This window comes from Hyla sarda, chromosome 10 (genome assembly GCF_029499605.1).
Source record: "Hyla sarda isolate aHylSar1 chromosome 10, aHylSar1.hap1, whole genome shotgun sequence".
Lineage (NCBI taxonomy): Eukaryota > Metazoa > Chordata > Amphibia > Anura > Hylidae > Hyla > Hyla sarda.
Window position 1 is genome coordinate 5,802,705 of NC_079198.1, and position 24,684 is coordinate 5,827,388.

The 24,684-nt window shown below is 38.8% G+C and overlaps 1 protein-coding gene across 3 annotated transcripts in view; it reads right to left on the reverse strand.

Annotated features, from left to right (window-relative positions):
* Positions 1-9,119: 9,119 nt before the first annotated feature.
* Positions 9,120-24,684, reverse strand: part of LOC130293683 (guanylin-like) — a 19,983-nt gene continuing 4,418 nt past the window's right edge. For 2 of the 3 annotated variants that reach the window (XM_056542679.1, XM_056542680.1), the window contains exons 2-3: positions 14,179-14,380; positions 9,120-9,278 (exon numbers count right to left, since the gene is read on the reverse strand). In XM_056542679.1, the coding sequence (XP_056398654.1) occupies positions 9,214-9,278; positions 14,179-14,380 (267 nt within the window). In that variant the 3' untranslated portion in view covers positions 9,120-9,213. Of the gene's footprint in view, positions 9,279-14,178; positions 14,381-15,860; positions 16,063-19,704; positions 19,854-24,684 lie in introns of those variants that run through there. The other variant, XM_056542678.1, reaches the window with a different exon arrangement.

Genomic DNA, 24,684 nt, shown 5'->3' on the forward strand with positions numbered 1-24,684 from the left:
AAGTAATATCATGACCCCTACATCTCTATCTCTATAATAAATTCACCATATATTCTGTATGTATAAGTGAAATTAAATGACACAGACTTTCCATAGAGATGTGTCGTGTATTATTTCAAGTCATCTGTATAAGAAATAAACTTCCTCTTCATGGGCCGGACATTTAACCTGTCCAGTGCTGTATAGGGGCGGTGATGTTGTCATGTGATCAAAAATACTCCTCCCATGAGGTTTCTCTCTGTTGATGAACACACAAGTGTTCTTGTGTATTGCCCTAGGTCCTGTATATTGTCCTGTGTGCTGTCCTGTATGCTGTCCTGTATATTGTACTGTATGTTTTCCTTTATACTGTCCTGTATATTGTCCTGTATATTATCTTTTATATTGTCCTGTATATTGTCCTGTATATTATCCTTTATACTGTCCTGTATATTATCTTTAATATTGTCCAGTATATTGTCCTGTATGTTATCCTTTATACTGTCCTGTATTTTATCCTTTGAACTGTCCTGTATATTGTCCTGTATGTTTTCCTTTATACTGTCCTGTATATTGTCCTGTATATTATCTTTTATACTGTCCTGTATATTATCTTTTATATTGTCCTGTATATTGTCCTGTATGTTAACCTTTATACTCTCCTTTATATTATCCTTTAAACTGTCCTGTATATTGTCCTGTACACTGTCTTGTATTTTGTCCTGTATATTGTCCTATGAGTTGTCGTTTCCTAATTTTCATTGTCGTTGCTTAGTTGTCATTTCCCTTTTTTTCATAGTGATTTTTTTTCTATTTATCTCCTATATATATCAACGTGTTTTCATGACTGATAAACTTTGGTGCATTAAAAATTTACAAAAGTGCGCCAAAGTGTGCATAAATGTGCCAAATTAATTCCCCTATTGAAAGTGAAGTATCAAACCCTGAACATTTTCAAAATTTCCTCCCTGCAGTCGACCAGTGTATGTGACCACAGAAACATGTAGTACATCTTAAAGGGGTACTCCGGTGGAAAACATTTTATTTTTAAATCAACTGGTGCAAGAAAGTTAAACAGATTTGTAAATAACTTCTATTAAAAAATCTTATTCCTTCCAGTACTTATTAGCTGCTGAATACTACAGAGGAAATACTTTTCTTTTTGGAACACAGAGCTCTCTGCTGACATCTCTGTCCATTTTATGAACTGTCCAGAGTAGGAGAAAATCTCCATAGCAAACATGTGCTGCTCTGGACAGTTCCTAAAATGGACATAGATGTCAGCAGAGAGCACTGTGCTCGTGATGTCAGCAGAGAGCTCTGTGTCCCAAAAAGAAAATAAATTCCTCTGTAGTATTCAACAGCTAATAAGTACTGGAAGGATTAAGAATTTTTAATAGAAATTACTTACAAATCTGTTTAACTTTCTGGCACCAGTTGATTTAAAAAAAAAAAAGGTTTCCACCAGAGTACCCCTTTAAAGCCTGGCAGGAGGCGGGGGCTGGCATCTTCCTAATGTGCTGCATTATATACCCCTGCTGGACAAACTGTGGAACTGCAGGCACATATTACTGTATGTATCTCAGGTCAATAAAACAGCTTAAATGGGTTATCCAATGTTTGCTAATAAAACAAAACCAATATGCTACTAGGGATGGGGGTTGGGGGATGGCTGGGCATAGAATAAATGCCATACTTACTTAGCCCCAGTCCCCCCCCCCCGTGGTCCCCCGCATGTCCCGTTTGGCTCTGTTCGCTCCCACAATATTCTTTCTTCTTGCTACTTCTGAGACAAGCGTTTGGAGCAGGACCTGCCCGCTCAGCCTTTTCTCCACCGCCCCTGCAGCATATTGTTATTTTGCTAAACACTGGATTACCCCTTTAAATAGGGACATATGGCAGACCTCCCAGGACAGCGGGACAGTGACTTTCCCGCAAGATCCGGAGCGACTGGGAATTATGCTGATTTTGTCTGGCATAGTTTATGGTGGCACTCCTGATGGTGGGGTTTGTGGGAGCACTCTCTGGTTGGCACTGTTTTTATCTTGCACTTGCTGGAGTTGCCGGCCGGACACTCACTCCACCGGAGCTCCTCTCTGATGATAAAACCAGTTTGTTACAAACAGTGAAAGATGGTGAAGAAAGTCAATGATCTGACACATGTAACTCAGAACCGATGTTTTCTTACAGTGGATGAATGTGAAATCTGCGCCAACCCTGCCTGCCCCGGCTGTCTGTGACCTCCACTATCCTCTCACCTATAAAGATCTCTTCTTGACTGTGATATGGAAGCAACTTCATCTGGACTATGACATAGAGTTCACCTCATCTGGACTATGACATAGGGGTCACCTCATCTGGACTTGGACATAGTGGTCACCTCATCTGGACTATGACATAGAGGTCACCTCATCTGGACTATGACATGGAAGCAACTTCATCTGGACTATGATATGGAAGCAACTTCATCTGGACTATGACATAGAGGTCACCTCATCTGGACTATGACATAGAGGTCACCTCATCTGGACTAGGACATAGAGGTCACCTCATCTGGACTAGGACATAGAGGTCACCTCATCTGGACTATGACATAGAGGTCACCTCATCTGGACTAGGACATAGAGGTCACCTCATCTGGACTATGACACAGAGGTCACCTCATCTGGACTATGACATAGAGGTCACCTCATCTGGACTAGGACATAGAGGTCACCTCATCTGGACTATGACATAGAGGTCACCTCATCTGGACTAGGACATAGAGGTCACCTCATCTGGACTAGGACATAGTGGTCACCTCATCTGGACTAGGACATAGTGGTCACCTCATCTGGACTAGGACATAGTGGTCACCTCATCTGGACTTGGACATAGAGGTCACCTCATCTGGACTAGGACATAGAGGTCACCTCATCTGGACTAGGACATAGAGGTCACCTCATCTGGACTATGACATAGAGGTCACCTCATCTGGACTATGACATGGAAGCAACTTCATCTGGACTATGATATGGAAGCAACTTCATCTGGACTAGGACATAGAGGTCACCTCATCTGGACTATGACATAGAGGTCACCTCATCTGGACTATGACATGGAAGCAACTTCATCTGGACTATGATATGGAAGCAACTTCATCTGGACTAGGACATAGAGGTCACCTCATCTGGACTAGGACATAGAGGTCACCTCATCTGGACTAGGACATAGAGGTCACCTCATCTGGACTTGGACATAGTGGTCACCTTATCTGGACTATGACATAGAGGCCACCTCATCTGGACTATGACATAGAGGTCACCTCATCTGGACTATGAAACGGAGGTCACCTCATCTGGACTATGACATGGAGGTCACCTCATCTGGACTATGACACGGAGGTCACCTCATCTGGACTATGACATAGAGGTCACCTCATCTGGACTATGACATAGAGGTCACCTCATCTGGACTATGACATAGAGGTCACCTCATCTGGACTATGACATAGAGGTCACCTCATCTGGACTATGACATAGAGGTCACCTCATCTGGACTATGACATAGAGGTCACCTCATCTGGACTATGACATGGAGGTCACCTCATCTGGACTATGACATAGAGGTCACCTATTCTGGACTAGGACATAGAGACAGTCTCATGTGGACTCTGATATGGAAGCCACAACTATATATTTAACCGTATCTACCTCCACATCCCAAACTATATCCTCAGTCACATCTAAAACCAGATCCTTAGCCATATCCATAGCTGTATACAATACACCGCCATATACACAGTGTTATCCATAACGGTGTCCCTGCCCCATATCTAAGTAATATCTTCCTGGAGACAGGTCCTCTCCATCAGGACATTTTGTTGGCCCCCAAATCTCTATCTCTATAATAAATGCCCCCATATATTCTGTATGTATAAGTCAAATAAAATGACACAGACTTTCCATAGAGATGTGTTGTGTATTACTTCAAATCTATATATATAAAACTCAATGGGGGAGATTTATCAAAACCTGTGCAGAGGAAAAAATGCCCAGTTGCCCATAACAACCAATCAGATCGCTTATTTTATTTTGCAGAGACCTTGTTAAAAATGAAAGAAGAAATCTGATTGGTTGCTATGGGCAACTATTCCTCTGCACAGGTTTTGATAAAGCTCCCCCAATGTGTGTATCTATGTGTGTGTATGTATGTGTGTGTATGTATATATGTATGTATTTGTGTATGTATATATGTATGTTTTTCTGTATGTGTGTATATATGTATGTATTTGTGTATATATGTATGTATTTGTGTATGTGTGTATATATGTATGTATTTGTGTATGTATATGTATGTATTTGTGTATGTATAAATGTGTATGTATTTGTGTATGTGTGTATGTATATATTTGTGTGTGTATATATGTATGTATTTGTGTATGTATATATGTATGTATTTGTGTATGTATATATGTATGTATTTGTGTATGTATATATGTATGTATTTGTGTATGTATATATGTATTTGTGTATGTATATGTATGTATGTATGTCTGTATGTATATATGTATGTATTTGTGTATATATGTATGTATTTGTGTATATATGTATGTATTTGTGTATGTATATATGTATATATGTATGTATTTGTGTATGTATATATGTATGTTTTTCTGTATGTGTGTATATATGTATTTGTGTATATATGTATGTATTTGTGTATGTGTGTATATATGTATGTATTTGTGTATGTATATGTATGTATGTGTGTATGTATATATGTATGTATTTGTGTATGTATATATGTGTATGTATTTGTGTATATATATATATGTGTATGTATTTGTGTATGTGTGTATGTATATATTTGTGTGTGTATATATGTATGTATTTGTGTATGTATATATGTATGTATTTGTGTATGTGTGTATATATGTATGTATTTGTGTATGTATATATGTATGTATGTATATATGTATGTATTTGTGTATGTATATGTATGTATGTATGTATATATGTATGTATTTGTGTGTGTATATATGTATGTATTTGTGTATGTATATATGTATGTATTTGTGTATGTGTGTATATATGTATGTATTTGTGTATGTATGTATGTATGTGTGTATGTATATATGTATGTATTTGTGTATGTATATATGTATGTATTTGTGTATGTGTTTATATATGTATGTATTTGTGTATGTATATATGTATGTATGTATTTGTGTATGTATATATGTATGTATTTGTGTATGTATGTATATATGTATGTATGTATTTGTGTATATATGTATGTATTTGAGTATGTATATATGTATGTATTTGTGTATATATGTATGTATTTGAGTATGTATATATGTATGTATTTGTGTATGTATATATGTGTATGTATTTGTGTATGTATATATGTATGTATTTGTGTATGTATATATGTATGTATGTGTGTATATATGTATGTATTTGTGTATGTATATATGTATGTATTTGTGTATATATGTATGTATTTGTGTATGTGTGTATATATGTATGTATTTGTGTATATATGTATGTATTTGTGTATGTATATATGTATGTATATATGTATGTATATATGTATGTATGTACTTGTGTATGTATATATGTATGTATGTGTGTATATATGTATGTATTTGTGTATGTATATATGTATGTATTTGTGTATATATGTATGTATTTGTAAAAGGTGTGTATATATGTATGGTATGTATTTGTGCATGTATAAATGTATGTATGTATATATGTGTGTATATATGTATGTACTTGTGTATGTATGTGTATATATGTATGTATTTGTGTATGTATGTGTATATATGTATGTATTTGTGTATGTATATATGTATGTATGTATGTATTTGTGTATGTATTTGTGTATATATGTATGTATTTGTGTATGTATATATGTATGTATGTATTTGTGTATGTATATATGTATGTATTTGTGTATGTATATATATGTATGTATGTATTTGTGTATGTATATATATGTATGTATTTGTGTATATATATGTATGTATATATGCATGTATTTGTGTATGTATATATGTATGTATTTGTGTATGTATATATATGTATGTATGTATGTATTTGTGTATGTATATATATATGTATGTATTTGTGTATATATATATGTATGTATATATATGTATGTATTTGTGTATATATATATGTATGTATATATATGTATGTATTTGTGTATGTATATATGTATGTATTTGTGTATGTATATATATGTATGTATGTATTTGTGTATGTATATATATATGTATGTATTTGTGTATATATATATGTATGTATATATGTATGTATTTGTGTATGTATATATGTATGTATTTGTGTATGTATATATATGTATGTATTTGTGTATATATATGTATGTATATATGCATGTATTTGTGCATGTATATATGTATGTATTTGTGTATGTATATATATGTATGTATTTGTGTATGTATATATGTATGTATTTGTGTATGTATATATGTATGTATTTGTGTATATATGTATTTGTGTATATATGTATGTATCTGTGTATGTGTGTATATATGTATATATTTGTGTATGTTCCCGCATCACTTCCAAACGGCTAAAGATATTTCCATGAAACTTGGTCACATGTCTAATATGTCAAACATAGGATAGGTAATTTAACCCTTACTCACCCACATTTGTGAGGGTCGGGGTTTTTGTTTAAAGTCCCATGCAAGTCTATGGGAAATGTATGTTCCAGCATAACTTCCAAACGGCTGTAGATATTTTGATGAAACTTACTACACATGTTACTTTTATGTCAAATAAAAATATATGATAGTTAAATTAACCCTAACCTACCACCTTATGTGAAGGATGGGGTCTTTGTCTTATGTCCCATGCAAATATATAGAACTTCCAGTACCTTACTCCACATGCTCTGCATCTCCTGGTGAGTGCGTTATTCCGGCCACACCCCGCCCTCTCATTTTGCAAAGCCACACCTACCATGTAAACCACACCCCTTTTATTTTCTACATTGGTCAAGTCATGCCCATTTCCACAACACCACGCCTCCTTCTATTTTCAGCCTACAATTTCTTCATCACAACTCAGCCCCACCTGAGGAAGGGATATGAAGATGAGATATGGGGACAGGATATGAGAGCGGAAGATGAGGACGGGATATGAGGTCAGGATATGAGGACGGGATATGACATCAGGATATGAGGACGGGATATAAGGACAGGATATGAGGAGGGGATATGAGGAGGTATAGAAGGACGGGATATGAGGATGGGATATGAAGACGAGATATGAGGACAGAATATGAATTCGGGATATAAGGACGGGATATGGGGACAGGATATGACATCAGGATATTAGGAAGGGATATAAGGACAGGATATGAAGACGGGATATGAGTTCAGGATATTAGGACGGAATATGAGGACGGGATATGAGGTCGGGATATGAAGACAGGATATGAGGATGGGATATGGGGACAGGATATGAGAGCGGAAGGTGAGGAGGGGATATAACATCAGGATATTAGGAAGGGATATAAGGACAGGATATGAAGACGGGATATGAGTTCAGGATATAAGGACGGAATATGAGGACGGGATATGAGGTCGGGATATGAGGACAGGATATGAGGACGAGATATAAGGATGGGATATGAGTTTGGGATATAAGGACGGGATATGAGGTTGGGATATGAGGATGAGATATGAGGATGAGATATGAGGACAAGATATGAGGATGGGATATGAGTTTGGGATATAAGGACGGGATATGAGGTTGGGATATGAGGATGGGATATGAGGATGGGATATGAGGTCGAGATATGAGGATGGGATATGAGGTTGAGATATGAGGACGGGATATGTGGACGGGATATGAGGTCAGGATATGAGGATGGGATATGAGGACAAGTACTTCCTCCTATGTTGCTTTTCCTCCTACACAAGGATCAGGTAGGAAAAACTGGGCAACGCCGGGCACTCAGCCATTATCTGTATAAGAAATAAACTTCCTCTTCATGGGCCGGACATGTAACCTGCCCAGTGTTGTATGGGGGCGGTGATGGTGTCATGTGATCAGAAATACCCCTCCCATGAAGTATCTCTCTGGTAATGAACACACAAGTGTTCTTGTGTTTTGTCCTTGGTCCTATATATTGTCCTATATGTTGTCCTGTATATTATCCTTTATACTGTCCTGTATTTTATCCTGTATACTGTCCTGTATTTTATCCTGTATTCTGCCCTGTATGTTTTCTTGTATATTGTCCTGTATACTGTCCTGTATGTTATCTTTTATATTGTCTTGTATATTGTTCTGTATATTGTCTTTTAATGTCCTGTATACTGTCCTGCATTTTATCCTGTATACTGTCTTGTATGTTGTCCTATATACTGTCCTGTATGTTGTCCTGTATACTGTCCTGTATATTGTCCAGTATTTTATCCTGTATACTGTCTTGTATGTTGTCCTATATACTGTCCTGTATATTGTCCTGTATGTTGTCCTGTATATTGTCCAGTATTTTATCCTTTATACTGTCTTGTATGTTGTCCTGTATTTTATCCTGTTTACTGTCTTGTATGTTGTCCTATATACTGTCCTGTATGTTGTCCTGTATACTGTCCTGTATGTTGTCCTGTATTTTATCCTGTTTACTGTCTTGTATGTTGTGCTGTGAATTGTCTTATTTCTGTCCTGTATGTTGTCCTGTATTTTATCCTGTATACTGTCCTGTATATTGTCCAGTATTTTATCCTGTATACTGTCCTGTATATTGTCCAGTATTTTATCCTGTATACTGTCTTGTATGTTGTCCTGTATTTTATCCTGTATACTGTCCTGTATATTGTCCAGTATTTTATCCTGTATACTGTCTTGTATGTTGTCCTATATACTGTCCTGTATGTTGTCCTGTACACTGTCCTGTATATTGTCCAGTATTTTATCCTGTATACTGTCTTATATGTTGTCCTATATACTGTCCTGTATATTGTCCTGTATGTTGCGGTGGTATTCCTTAATGCCAGTAGAGGGGGGTGTCATTTCTTTGCCGCTCTTCTCCGTTCTTCAGTGTCACCGCTCTTCTCCGGGATGTGTGTTATGTGTCAGGGATCAGTACAAACAATATATCAGGAGATTTAGTCACAGATTTTATTGAGGTCACTTCACATGTCACAGGAAGATTCTCCATAACAATCAATGAGACCGGGGGATCAGCGGCGGAGGCGGCGGAAGGCTAGCACCCCGAGCAGGCCGCAAAGGCGCAAACCTCACATTCATCCGCCTTATCTGCGACAAGTTCTGAAGGGAAACATACAGATAATATATGTATACAGTATACAGATATATACAGCACTATACAACACATATAAAACACAGTATAGAAAGCCACACTAATCCCAACATGTAACATAGATTAGATTAGAGCTCCTGGGGCCAGGGATGATGGGAGTGATACATTGTGTGTGAGATCTCTATCTCATATCTATCTATGTCATATCTATCTATCTCATATCTGTCTATCTATCTCTCTATCTCATATCTATCTATCTATCTCATATCTATCTCTCTATCTATATGTCTCATATCTATCTATCTCATATCTATCTATCTATCTATCTCATATCTATCTATCTATCTATCTATCTATCTCATATCTATCTATCTCATATCTATCTATCTATCTCATATCTATCTATCTATCTCATATCTATCTATCTCTCTATCTATATGTCTCATATCTATCTATCTGTCTCATATCTATCTATCTATCTCATATCTATCTATCTATCTATCTATCTCTCTATCTATATGTCTGATATCTACCATATCTATCTATATGTCTGATATCTATCTATCTATACAGTACATATAGAAATAGCAGCTGCTGTTTCTATATGTACTGTATTGATGGACGTGGTCTGCGACTGGGACTTAGTTTTTCTGCCTGCTGTGCTGCCTACCCTATGGTTTTGTATCTATCTATCTATCTATCTCATATCTATCTATCTATCTATCTATCTCATATCTATCTATCCATCTATCTAGCAACAGGAGAATACAGCAGCACACTGCTAGCACAAAGATACAGATAAAACATGAAATGCTATACAGCTATAGTGCAACAAATTAAAAAAATGAAAAAGTGAGGTACTTAGCTCACAATTTGGCGGCCCATCCCACCACGGTAAGGTGATCTCATCGGGACGGACCCTACACTGTGAATATGCCTCTGTGCAATCAGTTAAACAGGCATTGCAAGGTCTGTGACGTCCAGCACCTTATACACACCTAAAAGAGGTGGGTGGGGTGCAAGAGCCAACATGGAGGTAGCCACTCCCCCGTATGTATAACACAAACAAGGATACGTTAGCCAGGACTACTGATCCCAAACTACTATATGGACCTGGCATACAGGTGCACGCTGCTAGGCTAAATATACAGCAACAGGAGAATACAGCAGCACACTGCTAGCACAATGGTCACCTTACCGTGGTGGGATGGTCCAAGCTATTTAGCCACCAAATTGTGAGCTAAGTACCTCACTTGCACTATAGCTGTATAGCATTTCATGTTTTATCTGTATCTTTGTGCTAGCAGTGTGCTGCTGTATTCTCTTGTTGCTGTATATATATAGCCTAGCAGAATGCACCTGTATGCCAGGTCCATATAGTAGTTTGGGATGAGTAGTGCTGGCTAACTTATCCTTGTTTATCTATTTATCTATCTATCTATCTATCTATCTGTCCATCATCTCTATCTATCTATCTATCTCATATCTATCTATCTACAGTGGGGCAAAAAAGTTTTTATTCATCCACCAATTGCGCAAGTTCTCCCTCTTATAAAGATAAGAGGCTGTAATTATCATCATAGGTTATAACCTCAACTATGAGAGACAGAATGAGAAAAAAAATCCATAAAATCACATTGTCTGATTTTTAAAGACTTATTTGCAAATTATGGTGTAAAATAAGTATTTGGTCACCTACAAACAAGTAAGATTTCTGTCTCTCACAGACCTGTAACTTCTTCTTTAAGAGTCTCCTCTGTCCTCCATTCGTTACCTGTATTAATGGCTCCTGTATGAACTTGTTATCAGTATAAAAGACACCTGTCCACAACCTCAAACAGTCACACTCCAAACTCCACTATGGCCAAGACCAAAGAGCTGTCGGAGGACACCAGAAACAAAATTGTAGACCTGCACCAGGCTGGGAAGACTGAATCTGCAATAGGCAAGCAGCTTGGTGTGAAAAAATCAACTGTGGGAGCAATTATTAGAAAATGGAAGACATACAAGACCACTGATAATCTCCCTCCATCTGGGGCTCGACGCAAGATCTCAGGCCGTGGTGTCAAAATGATCACAAGAACGGTGAGAAAAAAATCCTAGAACCACACGGGGGGACCTAGTTAATACCTGCAGAGAGCTGGGACCAAAGTAACAAAGTCTACCATCAGTAACACACTACGCTACCAGGGACTCAAATCATGCAGTGCCAGACATGTCCACCTGCTTAAGTCAGTACATGTCCGGGCCCATCTGAAGTTTTCTAGAGAGCATTTGGATGATCCAGAAAAGGATTGGGAGAATGTGATATGGTCAGATGAAACCAAAGTAGAACTTTTTGGTAAAAACTCAACTTGTCGTGTTTGGAGGAGAAAGAATGCTGAGTTGCATCCAAAGAACACCATACCTACTGTGAAGCATCGGGGGGGAACATCAGGCTTTGGGGCTGTTTTTCTGCCAAGGGACCAAGACGACTGATCCGTGTAAAGTAAAGAATGAAGGGGCCATGTATCGGGAGATTTTGAGTGAAAACCTCCTTCCATCAGCAAGGCCATTGAAGATGAAACGTGTCTGGGTCTTTCAGCATGACAATGATCCCAAACACACCGCCCTAGCAATGAAGGAGTGGCTTCTTAAGAAGCATTTCAAGGTCCTGGTGTGGCCTAGAATCCTGATCTCAACCCCATAGAAAACCTTTGGAGGGAGTTGAAAGTCCATGTTGCCCAGTGACAGCCCCAAAACATCACTGCTCTAGAGGAGATCTGTATGGAGGAATGGGCCAAAATACCAGAAACAGTGTGTGAAAACCTTGTGAAGACAGAAAACATGTGACCTCAGTCATTGACAACAAAGGGGATATAACAAAGAATTGAGTTGACGTTTTGTTATTGACCAAATACAAATTTTCCACCATAATTTGCAAAAAAATTCTTTAAATATCAGACAATGGGGGAGATTTATCAAACAATTTAGACAGTTTTTTCCTGTCTAAATTTGTCGCACAGAAAGTCGCAGTCTAAATATGTGCGACTTTTCTGCGACTTTTGCTGTAGAGGATTTTTAGAACATGATGCATGCAAGTCTATTTTAGACGGAAATGCATTGGAAAATGCATTGGTGCTGAATTTATCAAGTGCGACTTTTGTGCGACAAGTCGCATCTGCCCAAAATACGCTGAAATGCAGTTTAAGCTGTAGACCCTGAAGTCTGAGCACAGAATTTATCAAGGGCTGTGAGACCGTTGATAAATTAGGAGCACAATAGACAGGAGACTACCACATACGCTGGTCTATAAGCATACCCAGAATAGACTAGATTAGGAAATGTCCCCCATGTGATTATATGGATTTTTTTTCTCATTCTGTCTCTCATAGTTGAGGTTATAACCTATAAGGGGGAGAACTTGCACAATTAGTGGCTGACTAAATACTTTTTTGCCTCACTGTCTCTATCTCATATCTATCTATCTATCTATCTATCTATCTATCTATCTATCTATCTCATATCTATCTATCTCATATCTATCTATCTATCTATCTCATATCTATCTATCTCTCTCATATCTATCACATATCTATCTCTCTCATATCTATCTATCTCACATCTATCTATCTCATATCTATCTATCTCATATCTATCTCATATCTATCTATCTATCTCACATCTATCTATCTCATATCTATCTATCTCATATCTATCTCATATCTATCTATCTCTCTCATATCTATCACATATCTATCTCATATCTATCTATCTATCTCATATCTATCCATCTATCTATCTCATATCTATCTATCTATCTATCTCATATCTATCTCTCTCTCTCATATCTATCACATATCTATCTCTCTCATATCTATCTATCTCACATCTATCTCATATCTATCTATCTCATATCTATCTCATATCTATCTATCTCATATCTATCTATCTCATATCTATCTCATATCTATCTATCTCATATCTATCTATCTCATATCTATCTATCTCTCTCATATCTATCACATATCTATCTATCTATGTCATATCTATCTCATATTTATCTATCTCATATCTATCTATCTCATATTTATCTATCTATCTCATATCTATCTAACCAGGGCCGGATTAATGTAGGGGCGGATGGAGCGGCAGCTCCAGGCCCCCACGTTAAAATAGGCTCGGTGACCCTCACAAGCGGCCCGCACAGGCCGCCTGGCACCCGCAACAACGATGTTAACAATAAAAGAGGGCCGACCCTACGATGTCCCTGGCTGGCCCACAGGCTTACCTACTAAAAAAACAAAAACATATGTAGTACGTAAAGGGATAGTCCGCTGCTCAACGCTGGAGCTGGCGCTGGGAGCTCGTGATGTCACAGCCCCACCCCCTCATGACGTCATGCCCCGCCCCCTCAATGTAAGTCTGTGGAGGGGGCGTGACGGCTGGTGGCACATTCTTTGCACAGGGGCCCTCTGCTGTCCGTGTCCGCCCCTGGCGCCAGGCATAGGCTGCATCCCTCTATATAGGGGTGCAGCTCCATCCCCTGAAAGAAATCTCCCCCCCCCCCCCCCCCCCCAACTCGGGTTAAAGTGCAAAAAAAAGATCTTTATTCACACAATGTATAGTGACGTTTCGGTTTGCTCACCAAACCATTTTCATTTTGGAAAATGGTTTAGTGAGCAAACCGAAACGTCGCTACATATTGTGTGAATAAAGATCTTTTTTGCACTTTAACCGGAGTTGCTGCTGCCTTCTTGGAACTATTTAAGTGGAGTCCTGGGCCTGGATTCCTGGCTGACGGCACCCGTGCACTTTTTGCTTGGGGATGTGCTGCTCTCATCTGGTATATATATATATATATATATATATATATATATATATATATATATATATGACTGGGGATATCTAAGTGGATTAATTCCTTACCAAGTCCCCGCAGGATCTCAGTGATCAGGGCCGGCTGCTGGGTGTCACACAGATCCCGCAGTTCTGGTAATGCTCTGTTGCTGCAGATCCCCTCATAAGATGGGACATCATCGCGGTCAACATCGGGATCATTCAACTTTGGGCCATCCCCAACTTCTCTCAGCTTCTTCACGGTCTCCAGAGAGAAAGTGTAGTCTCCAACCTGCAAAGTATATAAAGTGTATACTGTATATGAAGTGTACACAGTTCTGAGTACAGAAAGTATACAAAGTACATAAAGAATACAAAGTATATAACGTGTATACAGTATATAAAATATATAGGGTTTATAAAGTATGCAAAGTATATAAAGTGTACACAGTATACAAAGAACATAAAGTATACAAAGTATATAAAGTATATAATGTATCCAAAGTATATAAAATATATAAAGTGTACAAACCACATAAAGATTATAAAGTATACAAAGAACATAAATAATACAAAGTGTATAAAGTATATAAAATATATAGGGTTTACAAAGTATACAAAGTATATACAGTGTATAAAGTATACAAAGAACATAAAGTATATAAAGTATATAATGTATCCAAAGTATATAAAATATATAAATTGTACAAAGTACATAAAATATATAGGGTTTATAAAGTATAGAAAGTATACAAAGAACATCAAGTATTCAAAGTACCCTATATAAAGTATATAATGTATCCAAAGTATATAAAATATATAAAGTGTACAAAGTACATAAAATATATAGGGTTTATAAAGTATAGAAAGTATACAAAGAACATAAAGAATACATAGTATATAAAGTGTATAAAGTATATAAAATATATAGGGTTTATAAAGTATCCAAAGTATAGAAAGTGTACAAAGTATACGAAGAACATAAAGTATACAAAGTATATAATGTATCAGAAGTATATAATGTATCCAAAGTATATAAATTATATAAATTGTACAAAGTACATAAAGTGTATAAAATATATAGGGTTTATAAAGTATATAAAGTATATAAAATATATAAATTGTACAAAGTACATAAAGTGTATAAAATATATAGGGTTTATAAAGTATATAAAGTATATAAAATATTTAAAGTGTACAAAGTACATAGAGAATATAACATATAAAGTATAAAAAGTATATAATGTAAACAAAGTATATAAAGTACGGTCACTGGTCACTGTGTCTACAAGCCGTGATCACATTACACATCTTCTAATCTATCTCATATTTATATCTATCTATCTCATATCTATCTATCTCATATCTATCTATCTCCTATTTATCTATCTCATATCTATCTCCTATCTATCTATCTATCTATCTCATATCTATCTATCTATCTATCTCATATCTATCTATCTATCTATCTATCTCATATCTATCTCTCATATCTATCTATCTCATATCTATTTATCTATCTCATATCTATCTATCTATCTATCTCATATCTATCTATTTATCTAATATCTATCTATTATATATATATATCTATCCATCTCATATCTATCTATCTATCTATCTCCTATCTATCTATCTATATCTATCTATCTATCTATCTCATATCTATCTATCTGGCACAGAACCCCTTACTATGCTTGCTCAGCTCAGCCAGATCTCCCTGGTTCAGACTGGAGGTGCTGTGTCCAGAGTCCTGGGGTGGCCGCTCTTACCTTTACTATAACTTGTGTACTGAAGTGGGTGAGAGCCAGGATACACAATACCCGGGTCCACATGGTGAGGCTTGGCTGGTACTGCCTTGGTGGCGCTGCCATCAGCCTTATATGCTGTGCTCTTATCTTCATGGATGGGGCTTGGCAACAGATCACGGGCGTCACTGTAAACCTTTATGACTTTCACAGGGTCACCTGATGTCTATTAGTCAATATCAGAAGATATAAAACTCTGATAGCCGTGACAAAAATATTGTAAATATTGGGACTATAAAATAGAGGGTGAGAAAGAGCATTCTGCACTACACGTCTCTGCTACACCAGTAAATGGAGGCCGGGCACTGACCTAGGCCACCAGTGCTCTATACGTGGTCCAGTACAGTGAACAATCATAATGTCCAGAGGTATATAGGGTGCACAGCCCAAAAGATACATAACAGACATACAGGGCTACCCGCAGCAGCCGGGCAGCCCTGTGCGTCTGCTAATAGGGGAATACATTGCATATACGCTATGTATGACCCTACCCTAAAATATATTGCTAAAATACAGCTCACCCCACAGCTTGACTCGGTTTGCTAGATATTTGTAATGTGATAGATTTTATGGACTGGTTCACTGCTGGTTGGGATTTGTAGCACACCAATTGCAAAGACTGGCTGGGATTTGTAGTGCACTAACTGTATTGCAAGTAACAGAAGGGCTCGGTCTTAGGTCAGTCCACTGAACAATGCTTTGCTCTGCTGGTAATGTGATAGCTTTTATGGGTTGGTTCACTGCTGGCTGGGATTTGTAGTGCACCAATTGCACAGACTGGCTGGGATTTGTAGTGCACTAACTGTATTTCAGGTAACAGAAGGGCTCGGTCTTAGGTCAGTCCACTGAACAATGCTTTGCTCTGCTGGTAATGTGATAGCTTTTATGGGATGGTTCACTGCTGGCTGGGATTTGTAGTGCACAAATTGTACAGACTACAGCAGGTAGTGACGGGAGGTCTCTGTCTAAGCTCAGCCCACAGATTAATGCTGTGCTCAGCTTGCTGTGGCATTAAATAGAATTTGTAAAGGCTTTCTGGGATCGGTAGTTCTTGCTCTCTCCCAACTCTCTCCAACATGGTGGCTGCAATGCAGTACATGGGGTTTTATCAGTGTCTTAAAGGGGTACTCCGCTGCTAGACATCTTATCCCCTATCCAAAGTATAGGGTATAAGATGTCAGATAGTGCTGGGGCCCACGTGATCTCCTGCAGCACCTGGCATTCTAAACAAACGCCGGGTTCGTGCAGTAGTGGTTGTGCTGTCACCACGCCTCCTCCATTCATGTCTATGGGAGGGGAGTGACCTCCTGAGGGGACATGGTCTTGACATCACAATCACGGCCTCCAGCTTTAAGTGTTCTGAACGCTGGAGCACCAGAGTACCCCTTTAAACCTACCCCTGCGCTGTGTCCTATTGGCCTACAAGCTGACTGACACATAAATGCAAGCAATGATTGGATAACCTTAGGTCATGTGATAGTTTCAAGGTATGCTGAGCTACCCTGAAATCATCTTAGGGTTTCCAGTACTTTCTCCATTCATTTAGGTGCCAAAACGCCATGTTTTTATTGCACATATTACCAGGTTCGCATAAGCTGAACCTGGCAAAGGTCGAAGTTTGGTGAGCAGCCGTCACCCCACAGTTGGGATCCATTACAGGTTCGCGAGGCTCGCTCTTCTCTAATCTTGCTCACAGAGTTCTAGCAGCGTCTCATTCTGTCGGACGTGGTTTAATGTCCACCATAATTTCTCTTCCTCTTTTCCTGATGCCAGGAGGCCCTATAAATGTTTCTATTCTGCAGAACATTTATGATTTGTGTGAACAGGTGTGTTCTCTGAGGTCCCGCTATTTAGCTCTTGTTTTGGGAATTTCCATCTGTCTTAGGCTGATTCCACACTACGTTTTGGCTGTACGGGGACCGAATCCAGGGGGGGGTGAAAACTGGGCGCTCCCATATGGCAGCTGGACCCACCTCGATCATTTGAATGAGTTGACCAGAGTCAGATAGTGACTCCGGTTGGCTAACTTTTGCCCTGTATCCGTTTTTCCAACCAGACCCAAAATCGTGATACACCATGGATACGGGGCAAAAATTAGCCGACCGGAGGCTCGTGACGTCACGGCCATGCCCCCTCAATGCAAATCTATGGGAGGGGGCGTTATTTGCCCGCTCCCACAGACTTGCATTGATGGGACATGGCCGTAACTTCACGAGCGGGGTATGACCGTGACTTCATGAGCCATCCAGCATGGAGTGAAGTTTGCTTCGTGCTCCGGATGTCTGGGGTGTCGCAGCCGAGATTCCCAGTGGCAGGACCCCCGCGATCAGACATCTTATGCCCTATACTTTGTATAGGGGATAAGATGTCTAAGGGCGGAGGACCCCTTTAAAGCCTTTTATGCTTTGATATTCCATTTTTTTTTCATGTTCTTTAGATCGCCTATTCATTCTATACAATGCCTAATTTTTTTGACTGTAACATATACATTGCCCTGAATCATCCATGATCATTTATGACTCTTATCAGAGTAAATCTCCATTGTGTTATTTACATATCCGGGTGTTTCAGGCGCTCGGTCCTGTTTGATGTTACACGTTATCGTGATGATATCTTATCTATGAGGTGTGATACTTGGGAGTATAATGGGAGATATCTCCGGTCATCCTGACACTGCCCCGTATCATCAGCTCCTCAGCCAACTACCATAAAAAACCCTGACTACTTGTCGGACGCCTTGATACAGACAAGGGTCTTAAAGAGGTACTCCGCCCCTAGACATCTTATCCCCTATAGCACATCCCACATAGGATCAGTCGGATTGGGACCTGGGGAATCCAGATGGCAAGTCACTACCTAAATCTCTTTGTCATGTTCCTTATTCCTGAACAATTGGACTTGGCCATGGTGAATACCCAAGAGCTCCAAAGCCTAATTTGCATATATGTATAAACTCTGAAGATGGATTCTCCTCCACACACAATATAATGACCCCATGAGTCCATTATATATCTTCTAATTGATTACTCATTGCTGCCTACTATTGTGTGATAATTCTTCAGGAATTGCTTTTACTGTAAAGAAGCCCTCCCTTTACTGCATCCCTTCACAGATGCCTCTTACATTGGTGTATAAACCTTTATTCTGTAAGAAGTCATTTGGATGTTAAAGGGGTACTCCCCTATCCCAAAGAATAGGGGATAAGATGTCTGATTGCAGGGTCCCACCACTGGGGACCCCTGTGATCTCCCTGTCACGGCCACGCCCCCTCAATGCAAGTCTATGGGAGGGGGCGTGACGACACTTCACAAGCAGGGTGTGGACGTGACGTCACGAGCCTGCACCCCGCATTACTAAGATGCCTGGGGGCGGAGTACCCCTTTAAGGAATCATTCCCTTTCATATGCAGCTGATGCCCCTGATTCCATTATAGATCTTCCTATTGATTCTGCCCCTATTGCCTCTTACGGTGTGCTATTTCATGGGTTACTGCTTTTATTGTAAAGAAGCCCTCCCTGTAACAATGATCCTCTCCTCCACACATAGGTATGGCCCAGTGGTATTTTTTATAAATCTTTATTTATCAATTCTGACATTATTTCCTGTTACAGTTGAACATTTCATAACTCAACCACTGTTACTGTAAAGAAGACTTCCTTGTACTGTTCCCTGTGTTAGAAAAAATCTGGCTTAGGGGCGACCTAATAACTATGTGTGAATATATATAGCAGTACAGAGATCTCTCCCATGATCTATTTATATTGAGTTCGGAATCAGCTGGAAGAAAAATATGAGAATCTTTCATCACCGTCATATTAGTAGTCACCCAGCTTTCTAAACAAATTGGATGGAGAGGAGACTGATATTTCCCATGTCGGCCTCCATGGGGTTAATGGTGGACGCTCCCCTTTCATTATCTCCTGCAGCTCATAAAAGTTATTCATTACTTATAGGATGGGAGATGCTGGTTAATATGCAATGATCTGGTCAGTGATGGGGAATAGAGACGTATTCACTGCAGGCAATATGTCTTATATATGACTTCAAAGGGAAACCGCCGCAGCCTGACAGTCTTCCAGGGACAAACCTATGAGAGATGGAACCCAGACACATCATTTAATATCCCCCGTGTTGTATAATATCCCTCACATCATATCATATAATATTCCCCATGTTGTATAATATCTGTCACATCAGATAATATCCATCACATAATATATTATCTCCCATGTTGTATAATATCCCTCACATCAGATAATATCCAACCTGTTGTATAATATTCCTCACATCATATAATATCCCCCATGTTGTATAATATACCTCACATCATATATTATCCCCCATGTTGTATAATATCCCTCATATCAGATAATATCCCCCATGTTGTATAATATACCTCACATCATATAATATCCCCCATGTTGTATAATATCCCTCACATCATATAATATCCCCCATGTTGTGTAATATCCTTCACATCATATATTATCACCCATGTTGTATAATATCTCTCACATCATATAATATCTCCCTTGTTGTATAATATCCCTCACATCATATAATATCCCCCATGTTGTATAATATACCTCACATCATATAATATCCCCCATGTTGTATAATATCCCTCACATCAGATAATATCCCCCATGTTGTGTAATATCCTTCACATCATATATTATCACCCATGTTGTATAATATCCCTCACATCATATAATAACTCCCTTGTTGTATAATATTCCTCACATGATATAATATCCCCCATGTTGTATAATATTCCTCACATCATATAATATCTCCCTTGTTGTATAATATCCCTCACATCATATAATATCCCTCACATCATATAATATCCCCCATGTTATATAATATCTCTCACATCATATAATATCCCTCATGTTGTATAATATCCCTCACATCATATAATATCCCCAATGTTGTATAATATCCCTCACATCATATAATATCCCCCATGTTGTATAATATCCCTCACATCATATAATATCCCCCATGTTGTATAATATCTCTCACATCATATAATATCCCTCATGTTGTATAATATCCCTCACATCATATAATATCCCTCATGTTGTATAATATCCCTCACATCATATAATATCCCCCATGTTGTATAATATCCCTCATATCAGATAATATCCCCAATGTTGTATAATATCTCTCACATCATATAATATCCCCATGTTGTATAATATCCCTCATATCATATAATATCCCCAATGTTGTATAATATCCCTCACATCATATAATATCCCCCATGTTGTATAATATCCCTCACATCATATAATATCCCCCATGTTGTATAATATCTCTCACATCATATAATATCCCTCATGTTGTATAATATCCCTCACATCATATAATATCCCCCATGTTGTATAATATCTCTCATATCAGATAATATCCCCCATGTTGTATAATATCCCTCACATCATATAATATCCCCCATGTTGTATAATATCCCTCACATCAGATAATATCCCCCATGTTGTATAATATCCCTCACATCATATAATATCCCCCATGTTGTATAATATCCCTCACATCATATAATATCCCCCATGTTGTATAATATCCCTCACATCATATAATATCCCCCATGTTGTATAATATCCCTCACATCATATAATATCCCCCATGTTGTATAATATCCCTCACATCAGATAATATCCCTCATGTTGTACAATATTCCTCATATCATATAATATCCCCCATGTTGTATAATATCCCTCACATCAGATAATATCCCCAATGTTGTATAATATCTCTCACATCATATAATATCCCTCATGTTGTATAATATCCCTCACATCATATAATATCCCCCATGTTGTATAATATCCCTCACATCATATAATATCCCCCATGTTGTATAATATCCCTCACATCAGATAATATCCCCATGTTGTATAATATCCCTCACATCAGATAATATCCCCCATGGAGGGGAGACAGGGCTAAGGGGGTAGAGGGGTCTGGAGGGGAGATAAGGCTAAGGGGGTAGAGGTGTCTGTAAGGAATAGACAAAGGTGTGTGGGGGGAAGTGTTAAAGGGGGAAAGGGGGGCAGAGGAAATATGGGGAGTTTGGGGTGGGGCAGAGGAGCCTGATGAGGGGGCAGAGGAAATATGCAAAACAGAGAAACTTCCAAAATCAAATGCTAAAAACCCACATAGCTGGATTGGGCAGACTTTTTTTTTGCCAGGAAACCCCTAGTCTGTAGGCATCACCTAAAACCAGACAACAAAAACCTGGCATGGACCAACATTACTCTAACAAACACTAACCCTGTCAGCAACTATGTTAGCATTATAAGGCAGGGGAAGAGGACATGGCAGGACCAGCGTGCCAGCCCAGACATCTGGCTAAATCAGTATTGCGCAACCAGTGTGCCTCCAGCTGTTGCAAAACTACCACTCCCATCATGCCCGGACAGCCAAAGGCTGGGCAAGATCTATTGTATTGGAGCCCATTCACCAGTGATGTGTGGGAAGAAGCCGCTTTGTCTCACCGCACTTGGATCAAGGCCATCACTCCATATCCAGGCAACCAGGCGGCTGGGAGAGATATCTGTGCGTTTCCGTCATCTACTCTCAGCAGCCTCTGCACTCACCTTATCCTCTGAACGAGCTGAGAATATGATGGAAGTGAGACAGGGACACGTGACCACGGAACGTACCAGACCACCAAGGAAGCTATGAGTGAACCAATTGCACCCCCAACCCCAAGGGTCTGTAGATGATGTCTATTGCAGGGTCTAGAAGAGCACCCTTTGTGCTGCTCACCTCACACTGCCAGAGCCACACAGTCTTAAAGGGGTTATCCAACATACTTACCTACCAGACAGTCATGGACATGCCTAGGAAGGATCCGTGCTTGTCTTGGAGCACTATGTTGTGAGATTACCATAACGTTGCTGCTTTCTTTTAGTGACATGGCTATTTCAAGTTGGAGTTCCCTCCCTCCAACTACAAGTCCCAAGATCCCTTCTTTGTTAGTGTGAGGTCATTTCTCTTACTCCCACCCATTGCAGCACATTTGAGCTCCCTTCCATGCGTGCTGTGCTTGGAACTATAATTCCCTGCATCCCTGTGAATGATCTCCCTCTCACCTACTGAAGCACAGGTAGGCTCCCTTTCAACACCTGACTAGTGATGTAATGTCTCAGGCCGCACTGCAACCTGGGAAAAGCCTGAGACGACACTCATTTTGTATGCTGCTAAAATTAAACATTGGGGCAAAGATCACATAAGAATTGGGAGACCACCATCAAATACCGGTACAGACACTTTATATGAACTACACTTACTTTTTTAGCCCCTGTAGCACAGTCAAATAAAAAAAAAATCATGGAATACCCCTTTAAAGAGCAGGAGATAATCCTTTATCCTCTAGATGGCACCAATATCTGGGTACATACATCTACTGACTACAGACGGCTCACGTATAGCTGCAAGTCTATAGGGAAAATAACATGTGTGTTAGAACTCCTTGCATAAAGTCCGTCAGGGGAGTGGCTAAAATCTTGTAGGCCCTTGTGAAAGAGGTCAACTTGGACCCCCCTCCGCCCTGGATCCCCTATGGCACCACAGTCAACAACTTCTCATGACATGACCACCAAGCAGCACTAACTTAGAGGAGGCCAACAAAAAGATTAGTGTATTGCCGAAAGGCCCTTGTTCAGCCTTCTCCTCTCTGGCACAGATGATAAACTCCTTCTTGGAGATGAAGAACTTTAGCATATTATCCTCACAGTGTGGACAGGATCAGAAACAGGCAGAGCAACTTGATGGCATTTTACTTAGGTAGAAGACATTTGGTCCAGGTGTAGGTATGCCTGCCCAGAACTGGCCTGAGCCAGACTAACTAGATAACAGCTTTCGGGACGCCCCTTTTCCTATGATAGGGAGGTTGGACTGGGGACTTCTCCTGCAACCACTGGTTGGAAGGATCATGTGACCAAGGCATCATTCATCTCATATATAAATGCACAAATATTAACCCTTTAAACGTAATAATATAATATAGTAATCAGACAATACAGCACCATAGCGTAATAAAACAATACAACATAATAATAATACAATATAATATAACACCCCACCATGGTGTTATATAATATAGTATAATGTTACACTATAATAATAAAATACAATACAATATAAACCCCTCCATGGTGTCATACAATACAATATAATGTTACACTATAATAATAATGAAATACAATATAATATAATGTTACACTATAATAATAATGAAATACAATATAATATAATGTTACACTATAATAATAATAATAATAATAATAATAAAAAAATACAATATAATATAAAGCCCTCCATGGTGTCATATAATATAGTATAATGTTACATTATAATAATAAAATACAATATAATATAAACCCCCACATGGTGTCATACAATATAGTATAATGTTACACTATAATAATAAAATACAATATAATATAAAGCCCTCCATGGTGTCATATAATATAGTAATAACTCGTGCAGTAGTATGGAGTCATACTGTATATTGTGAGTGCGGGGCGGGCTGTTGTTGGTGACAATGACGCATTCCTGCCGTCTGTTGCGGGCGCTGCCAGTGCTGCTTGCCCAGGTCTATTTCTACATTCTGGCACAGGAGAGGGTGACAGGTAACGCTGAAGATTTAACCCTTTCTCAGCTGCATCAGTAGTGAAACCTAAGTCTAACAATGCACCAAATTTACTGCGATAAATGTCTTATGTTTATGGTCTGTACAATGACAGATCAGGGT